This window comes from Saccostrea cucullata, unplaced genomic scaffold, assembly GCF_032062105.1.
Source record: "Saccostrea cucullata isolate Sc308-1 unplaced genomic scaffold, CSIRO_AGI_Scuc_v1 ctg727, whole genome shotgun sequence".
Taxonomy (NCBI): Eukaryota; Metazoa; Mollusca; class Bivalvia; order Ostreida; family Ostreidae; genus Saccostrea; species Saccostrea cuccullata.
In genome coordinates, this window is record NW_026918345.1 from 133,113 (window position 1) to 144,101 (window position 10,989).

A 10,989-nucleotide genomic window follows, 5' to 3' on the forward strand; every position below is an offset into this window, starting at 1 on the left:
TCGTAGGGTTGGGCTCTTAATAAAAATGAATATGTAATCATAAAATATTTTATGCCCGTCGACATATCGCAACGGAAAAATCAGAATTTTGTTTATATAATAACGTGAACAAATATACACAGGATCCGTTAATTGTTGCTGTCCTGGCCCCAAGACCGTAAACCAAAAACAGACTTATATTTTGATTTTTTTTTTTAAATATCTTGAGTTTTATTTAACGTATTTGCTTAAAAATTTGCAATTTTGTTGAAAATTTAAATTTAGAAATATGATGAAAACTTCGTTTCATTATCAATATAATTGCAAAAGTTATATTGATTTGAAATTTTGACTTGGTCTGTTCCCAGGGTCTGGTCTTGGGGCCTGCATAGTTCCGGTCCCGCCGCCCAATTCGTTCACTCCACAGCCTGGGGGAGGGAGGGGGCTCGATCTGTGGCCCAAGGGTGTCCTCTCTACTACACACTGGGGGCACTTGATGACATTTTACAACATTAATATCACATGTGGGTATAACATGTACCTGTATACATTTATAGTATATAAGTCTTGTCTTTATACATGTCATGCTTTCAATAACAGCCTTTCAGAGACCATTCACGCCCAACTCGCCCTATAAGTTGATAAAATTTTTCTCAAAAAATATCTTTTTAAAAATATTTATCAAATGATACTTTCTATCTATTAATCAATTAAATTGCAACAAACTTTTATAATAAACAGTTTAACTAAAAAGGACAGAAAATGGTTTTGTGATACTCTCATTTCAGTTAAGAATGAGTGCATGTTTTTCTCCATGGACATAACTAAGAATTCGATACCCGCAAATAACACCATTTTATGTCCAGTATACCGTATACATTAACCTATATTAGCGTATCATATGATTCTATATATGTCAAGTTTCTTTTTAATATAATTCATGCGTGACCATAAACTATCAGACAGAATCTTTCAGTGAAAAAATGCCTGCATTCCTAATGAGAACCTTAAGATTGACCAACATCTGATTTTAAGGCAAGTTGCGATGTATTTTTATAATATATTATTATCTTTACTAGTCAACAAAATCTCTTTCTGCAAAAAACCTGCATGAACTATCAGACTGATTTGCTTATTTACATGTCGCTTCCGGGTGGCTGCTTGTCCATACTAACATACAGGTATATAATATTATTTGAAATGAGTGCATATTTATGCATGCATACAAATAAATGAACACAAACATCACACAAAACCCAAAATTCAAGACATTTCAATTCAGAGCATGATGAACCGTGTTTGAGTTCACATTATACATACTAGTAGTGTTCACAGGGAAGAGACTGTGTATCGTTTTGGATCAATAATACACAGAAACTTAGTCATATGTATCATTCATATGATTACCCTTGGCACATTTTAAAAAAGATCTTAAAATAAAATCAAAAGAACTTAGAATGTAAACACCGATACCCCCATATGACAGTTTTTGGCGAGGCTAAAGTTCCTCAAATGCAAGTCAAACTCCAAAGTCAAGAGATGAGAAATATTGTTACCCATTAAGAGAGGATTTGTCTCAAAAATTGTATTTGTGAATAATGAAAGCCCAAACAAACATTAACCATTCAAAAATTATAGCCAATATTAAACTTTTTAACACATATATCAAACTCTAAAATCAAGGTCAAAGGGTCAAATTTATGGAACCAGGAGAAGACCTTCTCATAAAATTGAACTTGTTCAATATAAATGCCCTTGCACCAACTGTCCAACAGTTTTGACCAAGGTTGAATTTTTCAGAAGAAGTCAAACTACGAGGTAAAGGTAAGAAAGCAGGCATCCGAAAAAGGTCACAAGGAATACATCGGCACTAGTACCAAATGTTCAAAAGTTATAACCAAGGTTAAACTTGTTTAAAAGTGGGTAAAACTCAAAGACCAAAAAAAAAAATTATATCCTTAGAAAGATCTTGGCACAATTAAAACACATGTAAAGTATAAAAGCCATATCACCGAATATTCGAAATGGCCAAGAATAAAATAAAGTCTGATTTTCTTTTCTTTTTTTTTTCTTTTTTTATCCTTTTTTTTTTTTTTTTACAAGAGTGGGTCAATTACAATCTACAAGGTCTAGGTAAAAAGGTCGAATATGTTGTTACCCAAAGGAAGGACTTGTCACAAGAAATGCACGCCATATGAAATCTGAAAGTCATAGCACCATCCAGTCAAAAGTTATGGCCAAGGGTTAAATTTTTTTTTTTGCGGACAAATAGATGGACGGACAAGACAAAGGCTATGTACCACGATTCTTTTATAAATTCATTTTTATTGGTTTCGGTGTTAAGTTCCTTTGGAAAACAAGATCCATCAAGGCTGATGTGGATCTGCCGGAATGATTTAAATACATGTAGTTTTTATGCCCCCGTAATCGAAGATTCGGGGAATATTGTTTTAGACATGTCCGTGCGTCTGTCTGTCTGTTTTTCTGTTGTCTGCAAAAAAAACTTTTACCTTGCTCATAACTTGTGAGTGTGATGGGCTATTGCTTTCATATTTCACATTTTTTTTTCCTTGTACATGACCGACCTTTCTTTAAGTACTACCAAGGTGACCTCTTGACCTTGGAGTTTAACCCGCTTACAAAAAATTATCACATTTTAAGCTTGGTCATAACTTTTTAGCAGTTGGTACTAAAGCTTTAATACTCCACAAGTGTGTTCATTATGACAAAACCTTAGAGTTTGACCCACTTTTTAAAAACTTTAACCTTGGACATAACTTTTATATAGTTAAAATCAGAGCTTTTAGATTTCTTGTGGCAATACCTCATTTTGGGTACCAACAATTTTGACCTTAAACCTTGACCTTTGGAGTTTGACATGCATTTGAGAAAATTCAACCCTCGCCATAAGCTGCCATACAAACATATCTTTGTTTTTTTTTTAATTTACAGTAGTGATGAAGGTCATTGCACACCTGGTAGTACTGACCACAATTTGGTGTCCCTATGTGAGCAGTACTAAAACAGGAAATTCTACCGTCACATGTAAGTTATTTTATTACATTTTCTGATGGAGATTTATAGTACATATTAGTCAGTACATATATCTCGTAATGTCTAGTTTTGCTGATAGAAATTCTAAAAGCCGTTTGCAATAAATTTAGGCTAATTTAATTCCATGACATATTCATATCTTGTTTAAAATTGGTTCAAAATTCATTTCCAGTACATATGTACACGAATTTGGCAATTTTTAATATAATGGTAGGTAATGGGGTGTGTCCCCTCCTTTGCGCATGCAATGAACCACTGAACAGTTTTGTTTCGAAATCAATGAATTTGGAAACTAGTAAAATATTAGCCAATTAAAAAAAGATTCGAGAAAATGTTAAGCTAAAATGTCATTTATGATTGATATTTATTTCATGACCTTTATATATTACTTTATTATTTAAAATCTGAAAATAAGCAAATTCAAAGAAAAGAATCCCTCGCTTTCGGTGTCTTATTGGATTGAATGTCATTATGCCCTAGCATATGTCATTCAAAAGTAATCACCAAAATTAAATGTTGTGGTAAAAAATCTGAAATACTAGAAAACATCTTGTCACGGGTAATTCAAATGCCAAAAAATATAAAAGCCCAATTTCTTTTCAATAACATTTTGGAAAGTAAGTTAAACGTCAACGTCAAGGTCACGAGGTCAAAAGTCATGGTATATTTAGAAAAGGTGTTGTCAAATTTAATTAAGATATTCAATACAAAAGCCCTGTCTTATCTCTTTCAAAAATTATCACTGATTAAAAGAAAAGTTAAATTTTTGAAAAGGAAGTCAAACTTTAAGGTCAAGGTCACAGGGTAATAGAATATTTGGAAAGGTCTTGTCACAGGTAATGTACCTGATGAATATGAAAACTACTAGTATATCTCTTCTGATTCAAAAGTAATCACCAAAGTTAAAGTTTTTTGTGACAGACTGACAGACGAAAATGCGAAAGCGGGGAACAAAAATCAAAAATAGGGATGGGGGTTATATATGTACAATGTACATGTAAAATAAAAATATATCATATACCGTCGGATCATAATTGTTTGCGGAAGGAGGGGGTGTTACGAAATAACATAGTACTATAGTAAGCTTATGAATTATTACTTTGTTACTTGTTCAAATAAAACAACACATCCATGCTATTTGATATTGTAGACATATTCGGGTTCAAATGCTACTTGGGACACCAGCGATTGGACGTCTCTTCTGTCGTGTATATCCAGTACGACGGGGAACCAATTCTTTGTGATGAAATCTTTTTTCTTGGACAAGATGCAGCCAATGGAAATGCATTACAGCTGTGTCTGACGCCTGTTTATTATGATGATCCCTACTGTGAGATATTTATAGAGTACAAATCCTATCTCACCGGGCAAATACTACAGGTCAGACTAACAAGACTTGAAGCTCACCAGAGCCGAAGACTTCATTAAGTTAATCAAAGTAATGATTAGGGAATATATGGGGACTTATCGTTATAAATCTTTTTCAGTATTTACTTTCAACTTAACTGGAATATATACAAGACATACAGAAAATCTTTAAAAATCTTTTTCCAAGTAGATTAATTTATTGATTTATTTTGTCCCTCTCGTGAATTTTTCACTCAAATGGAGAAGCCACCACTTTCTGGTGGAGGCCTGCAAATTTTGTCCTATACTCGGTACCCAGAGCCATGCATTGAGTAGTGAGGGATCTTTTTCGTGCCAGCATCTACTGCGACACGGGGCCTCGGTTTATACGGTCTCATCCGAAGGACCGGTCTCCACATCCCACATTGGGATTCTAACCGCGACCTAAGGATCGATTCCTTACTTCGCGACTCTAGAGCAGTCGCTCTAACCGCTGCGCTAAAAAAACATCATTATATGCAAGCATTTTTGTATTACAGACTCTTTATTAAAATCATTATCTCTGGGATAATGTGTGACCAGAATAAAGGAACACTTTTTACAATGGTATTTGGGGGAAATCTCCAAAATCTTCATTTCATGAACAGAAAACCCTTGATAAGTTGCATGCAGCCTCAGGTATGGTGCTGAATAAAAGTAGATCATATACCATAATGTTGAAATATATGGAGATAAAGAACAGCATTCAAATTTAAAAGTCCATTAAACATTACACACAGTGGAGCCTCATTTATCCGGACGCTCTGGTTCCCAGTCAAATTATCCGGATATGTAAAGTGTCCGGATACCTGAATCACTAGTTATCTGAAGGTACATTGTATAAAATTGATTAGAGCAAACACGGATCTTTAAAAGATCAAAGGTCTGATCAGGTGCCATGGAGTACTCAGTAGTGAGCATCCAATGCCGATCGGTCACACCCACCGTGTGCTTCTTGTCATGATAGGGAAATGACAGAAAAATCCGTCGACAATTCAATGGCTAAACAAAGAGTAAGAAAAACGTCATACATCTAGCATTTGATTTAACGATAGACTGTATTTGCTGACAATGTATCGACCATATACACTGTAACTAACGAAAGGATGACTTTACACGAGACTGCTGAAATTCTTGTTTCATTACTTTTTTGCCAATAACTTGCACCTCGTTTTAGAAGCTGTTCCTACGTAAAGCATGCTCTTGCGTATCGAATCCACTGCGAGATATAAACCCCGTATTAATGTGATAAATGTGATATATTGCTGCATAAGAAAGCTGGGGAATTTGACGATTGAACATCTTAAGTCATCACTTTTATCCTAAAAATTTATTATTGAAATAACAACTATCGTCTTTTTCTAGTAAATTATCCAAATATGAAAAAGATGTGTCAGACTCTGTGTCATCTTTTATTTCAACCTTTCCGGAGTATATTGTTTCGACATAAGAATGGAAACAAGCATCGTTAATTGACATTTCTCCTTCACAACTGGTTTGGTAGAGGCCATAACCGAATTTAAATTCAAACGTTCAATTCAAAATTAAATCCAACCAACAAATCATAAAGGAATAATGGTCTTTTAGATGCTTATTTTCCCCTTACTTTTTTAACTACATGTAATTTTAAAGTTTGCATTTTAGAAGGTATATATATAGACCCCCCCCCCCTTCCGAAAATTTCCTGGATTTGCTTTTGGTTTCTTGTCTCTTTTAACTTAAAGCATCCCTTTTCTAGATCCATCCCCATATTATCTACTTTTCTTTATAATTTCTCCTTGTATATAGACTTTAAGATGCAGGGACAACAAAACAATCACTTGGTGTTCAGAAGAAACAGATAATTTGTCTGTCGGAATCAAGATGGAGTCGTTTGTTCGACAGAGAACAGCAGCTCGGCTCAAAATGAGGCTGGAAGCCAAGCCAAAAACACACAGAGGTATTAGTTACATTTCTTGTCTTTTACTTTTACGTTATGGAACGTGAACAAGAGTTGCCCCTGAACAAAAACTCGTGGAAAGAAAATAAAATTTATCACCACGAAATAAAATTTGAAACAACTTTTTAGTGTGCTTGAATTAAGTACATGTATTATAATTGCTCAACACTGCAAGAATTATGTCCATTTTAAACCCCAGAAAAGCACATTTTCTTATTGTACTATCAGTGTCACTTAAAAGTATAAACTAATGCGTTTTCTTGAAAATGTATACATGTACATAAAATAATGCGTTTTAATATTGATAAACACATATTTCACTTTCAACATATACGTCCTTGTAGATTCTTATACCTCCCATCCAATCCCTACCCCCCCCCCCCGCCCACCACTTTACATACACACCCTCCCTAATACACAGCACACACAAATTGAAATCCTGAATCTGCTTTGTTTTTTGTATCATCGAATTTTTTTGTATCATCAAACTTTTTTTTCAAACATTGTCTTTAAAGCATTCTGAAAATTAATAGATTGTTGTTGATCATCTGTTTCCTTTTTTTGACAGCTGAGGAAGAAGACGAAGACCCGAGTTTTGATTTGGCTCCATTGTTTGTAATTCTTGGAATATTCATGTTGCAAGTTTTCATATTTCTTGTCATTTTTGGATTTGCCAAGCGGACTGTAAGGCAAATTCGACCATCGGTGGGTAAAATAGATCTGCTTTAATCTTAAAAGATATACAAGTCCAGTAATTTTTAATATTTATACTCAGTATGTACTTTTATAGTATATACACAATATATAGATTAATATGAGATTCCATAGCTCTTCAACCGTTTTTAACAAAACACAAAGATAAAAGTTTGTAAAAATATGCATAGCTAATAAAAGAAACACAATTTAAACTTGAAGTACGGTGAGCAGTGAGCTCACTAAATGATACCCCCACCTCCTACATGTGTATAGTAATACGATAATAATGGCAAATTCCATATTTTGCTCGGGGGGGGGGCATAAAGGCATGGCATTGTATGAATCTGTGAAAGTATCATTAAATTTTATTCAGTGGTATAGGAGTTACGGATAAGAGATGGGTACCCTTCGATGTTATGGGATGAAGGACAGGTCCATGTTTCGCTTTGAGAAACTCGAAATATATGTCCGAACACAAAAAGGAGGTGCACAGTGGCACTAACAAAGATTCTGTGAAAGTCTCATTATTAATTATATTGAATTTCATTCAGTGGTATAGGAGGAGTTGCGGATAAGAGATTGGTACGTCAAAGTGGAACAGACAGACAGACAGTACAGAAAGATGGACGGACACGGGGGGGGAGGCTGGTTATAAAAATACATACCGGTATGTATTGACGGTCATTTTTTCAGGTGTAATAAATTACTAGTTTCAACTCTTCGTCTATTTAGAGTTATATAGTGAGAATATCTTAATCAATGTAACAAATACATGTATAAACTAGAGGTACTGTGAGCAATGAGCTCACTAAATGATACCCCCCGCCTCCCATAATGTCGATGTGTTGCTTTATATTGTTTACGGTAATGTGTAAAGAGGAATAACTCGTCCTATGAAATTTTATCCAGAAGCTTCTATTATGTGACGTCATAGGTAAACAAAAAATGGCAATGTGCATGTTTTGCTCTGGGAAACCTAAAATACGTGTCGAATAAAGATTTAAAATAGGAGGTGCACAATGGCAATATGTAATAAAGATTCTGTGAAAGTTTCATTAAATTTCACTCAGTAGTATAAGAGGAGTTGCGGATAAGAGAAAGAGCGTAACAGACGGACGGACGGACGGACGTACAGACGGACGGACAGACGGACGGACGGACGGAAATCCCGATCACTATATACCCTCCCGCTTTGTCATTTTTTTATGAAGAGGGACTAGTGGTGCTCTTATACATATGTTATTGACTTTTTTCGATCATTTGATTTTCTGTATGATTTCCTCATTGTGCTTAATTTGGTTTATAATATTGAACTTATCTCTATCACGTTACATACATGTCTCTATTACGCATCGTCGCAAACCACGGCCAAAATGTACGCTCCTATCCGTATAGGAGAGAGCTATATATGCGGACTCCAGACCGTGGCTTGAGACGATGCTATTACGTTACATACATGTAGCTTAGAAATAAAATGTTCTGTTGTGTTTTGTAGCTTGAAGAGGGTGCCTATGCACTACAACTGTAACAGATTTTTAAGCCCGCAATTGTTTGACTCTCTTTTTTGCTTGAATGGTTCTATTGCTTGATTGAATGATTTTAATTTACATGTACCCTGAAGCATGACCAGGCTGGACAGGGCCTGTAATAAGGTGAACATTTACTCAAATTACGCTGATGGCTCAACGGTTAATCATTAAACACTGTCCATTCAAAAAACGCTAGTGGAAAACCATGGTTAGTGGAGTAGAACCATGCAACAAGTAAAGATTTGAACAAAACACCAAAAGCGAACATTTATTTGCAATAAGAAAATATGAAATAACGGGTAAAGCGTAGAAAAAGGGAGTCATTATGCAGGTGCCTTTTGGTTATCATTCAACGCCACGATACAATGCCTAAACAGGACAAAAATTACGAAAGCCGCACATGTTACTATTCATAACGGTACCGCAAATAATATACAACTGCCAGGAATCGAATTCAAGCTTACATATGTTCCTTGCAAATTAGTAAACATATAAAATATATTGTTCTCCAAGCATATAAAATTAAATCTGCAAGCATTAAAATGAATGCAATGATCAAATTGTGAATTGGGTAGCAATATTTTTTGTTGTTTGAAGTTATCGACCTTATGATTTTAAATGACGTTCATTTTTTGCAAAAGTAAACAATTCTGCCAATTCCAGTTTTAAAGAAAAAAGATCAAGAATTAACGTTTTATAAATTAAGTTTTTATAACGATGAAACTTTGCTATCTAAATTAGAATAAGTATTTATTCCATTATTTTTATTTTTAAAAACTTTGAAAAATCGAATTTTTATGCATATACAATGTATATAGTTTATTTCACAGATCTTTAAGTAACTGAGTCAAAAGAACAAAAAAAAAAAAATAAAGAAAGAGAGAGTGAGATTGTGGGGAGATAGAAAAAAGAGTGTGTGGAGAGAGAGAGGGAGAGAGAGTAGAGAGAGAGTGGGGATAAAAGTGTAGAAAGAGAGGAGAGTTGGGTGTGAGGGAGAAAGAGTGGAGGGGAGTGAGAGTGGGGAGAGAGATGCACATGTAGTGGGGAGAGAGATGCACATGTAGTGGGGAGAGAGAGAGAGAGTGAGCGAGAGAGGAGGAGACAGACTGTGTGTAAGAGGGAGTGGAGAGGGAATATAGGGATAGGGTCAGAGTGGGGGTTAGTTAGATGCAGAGTGGGGATACAGAGGAGATGTAATTAGGAAATAGTGGAAAATGGAGGGAGAAATAGCAAGAGTGGAAAGAGATACTCCCGCACTTGCACTTGGAGATCCTGGAATTGTATTCAACTGAAATGTACATTATTGTAATGATCGCTACCATCTTCCCAAGTCAAGAGTTTCTGATCCGCTCGGCTCCACATAAACCCTTGACCGAATAGGATAAGTCTGACGGGGTTAGAAATGCGTTCTATGATTGGCCTCATGCAACTTTGCATTAACCAATCAAAATCATTGTTTTATTTAAACTGAAACTAAATCGTTAACATAAAACACGCCAGTTTTAGTCCCAAGGATAACGTCTTTATCATTAAATAGCAAAGTTAAAGGTTTGTCTCAGCTTTTTAGTTGAGTGATATTGAATATATAACCACTATCAATATTATCTCGAATTCTCTGTTGAATTCGTGTACTCTGATTGGCTAAAAACAGAGGTCAGTAGAGTTCAAAATGTGTAATCTCACTAGATGGAGTGACAGTAAACCCCGTCAAACTTAGCCTATTCGGAGCGGAGCGGATCAGAAAGTCTTGACTTGGGAAGATGGATTGCTACATAATTGAAAATGTCCCCATTCCCTGCATACTGAGTTTATAAAAAAGATGCGTGGTAGTAAAGAGATGCCCACTCTCTCTCCTCTCGCACTATCAATACCTCTCTACCACACTCTCTTCACTCCGCACTCTCTCCAGTTCATATCTTCCCTCCCCCCTCTCTCTCTCCCCACTCCAACTCTTTCTCCTTGCTCCCTCTCTCCTACCTCCCACTCTCTGCACCTCTCTTCTCTGTGCCCACTCTCTCTCTCTCTCTATCCCCTCTCCTAATATCTCTCTATATCAAACACAGATTTCAGCTCAAATTATCAGTAAGCATATATTTAATTATATTATAGTGATCGGGATGTCCGTCCGTCTGTCTGTACATCCGCCCGTCCGTCTGTTACGCTTTGGGATATCTCTTATCCACAACTCCTCTTTTACCATTGAATTAAATTTAGACTTTCACAGAATCTTTTTTACATAGTACCATTGTGCAATTTCTATTTTACTTGTTGATCCGACACATATTTCGGGTTTCCCATAGCAAAACATTGACACTGCCATTCTTTCTATAATAATGCAGGGTATTCATCTCTTATCCGCAACCGCTTCTGTACCACTGAATAAAATCTAACTATACTTTCACACTC

At 35.5% G+C, this 10,989-nt stretch overlaps 1 protein-coding gene across 1 annotated transcript; it reads left to right on the plus strand.

Annotated features, from left to right (window-relative positions):
• The first annotated feature begins 2,936 nt into the window (after nt 1-2,936).
• LOC134263582 (uncharacterized) lies at nt 2,937-8,582 on the plus strand. Its single transcript, XM_062745974.1, has 5 exons — nt 2,937-3,024; nt 4,184-4,413; nt 6,208-6,358; nt 6,927-7,063; nt 8,550-8,582. The coding sequence occupies exons 1-5, from the start codon at nt 2,937-2,939 to the stop codon at nt 8,580-8,582; spliced, it is 639 nt and encodes a 212-aa protein (XP_062601958.1).
• The last annotated feature ends 2,407 nt before the right edge of the window (nt 8,583-10,989 follow it).

Coding starts and splice junctions, on each gene's coding strand:
- LOC134263582 (XM_062745974.1), top strand. CDS start 2,937: ATGAAGGTCATTGCACACCTGGTAGTACTGACCACAATTTGGTGTCCC. Junction 3,025..4,183: donor AGGAAATTCTACCGTCACAT/GTAAGTTATTTT, acceptor TTGATATTGTAG/ACATATTCGGGTTCAAATGC. Junction 7,064..8,549: donor TAAGGCAAATTCGACCATCG/GTGGGTAAAATA, acceptor TGTGTTTTGTAG/CTTGAAGAGGGTGCCTATGC.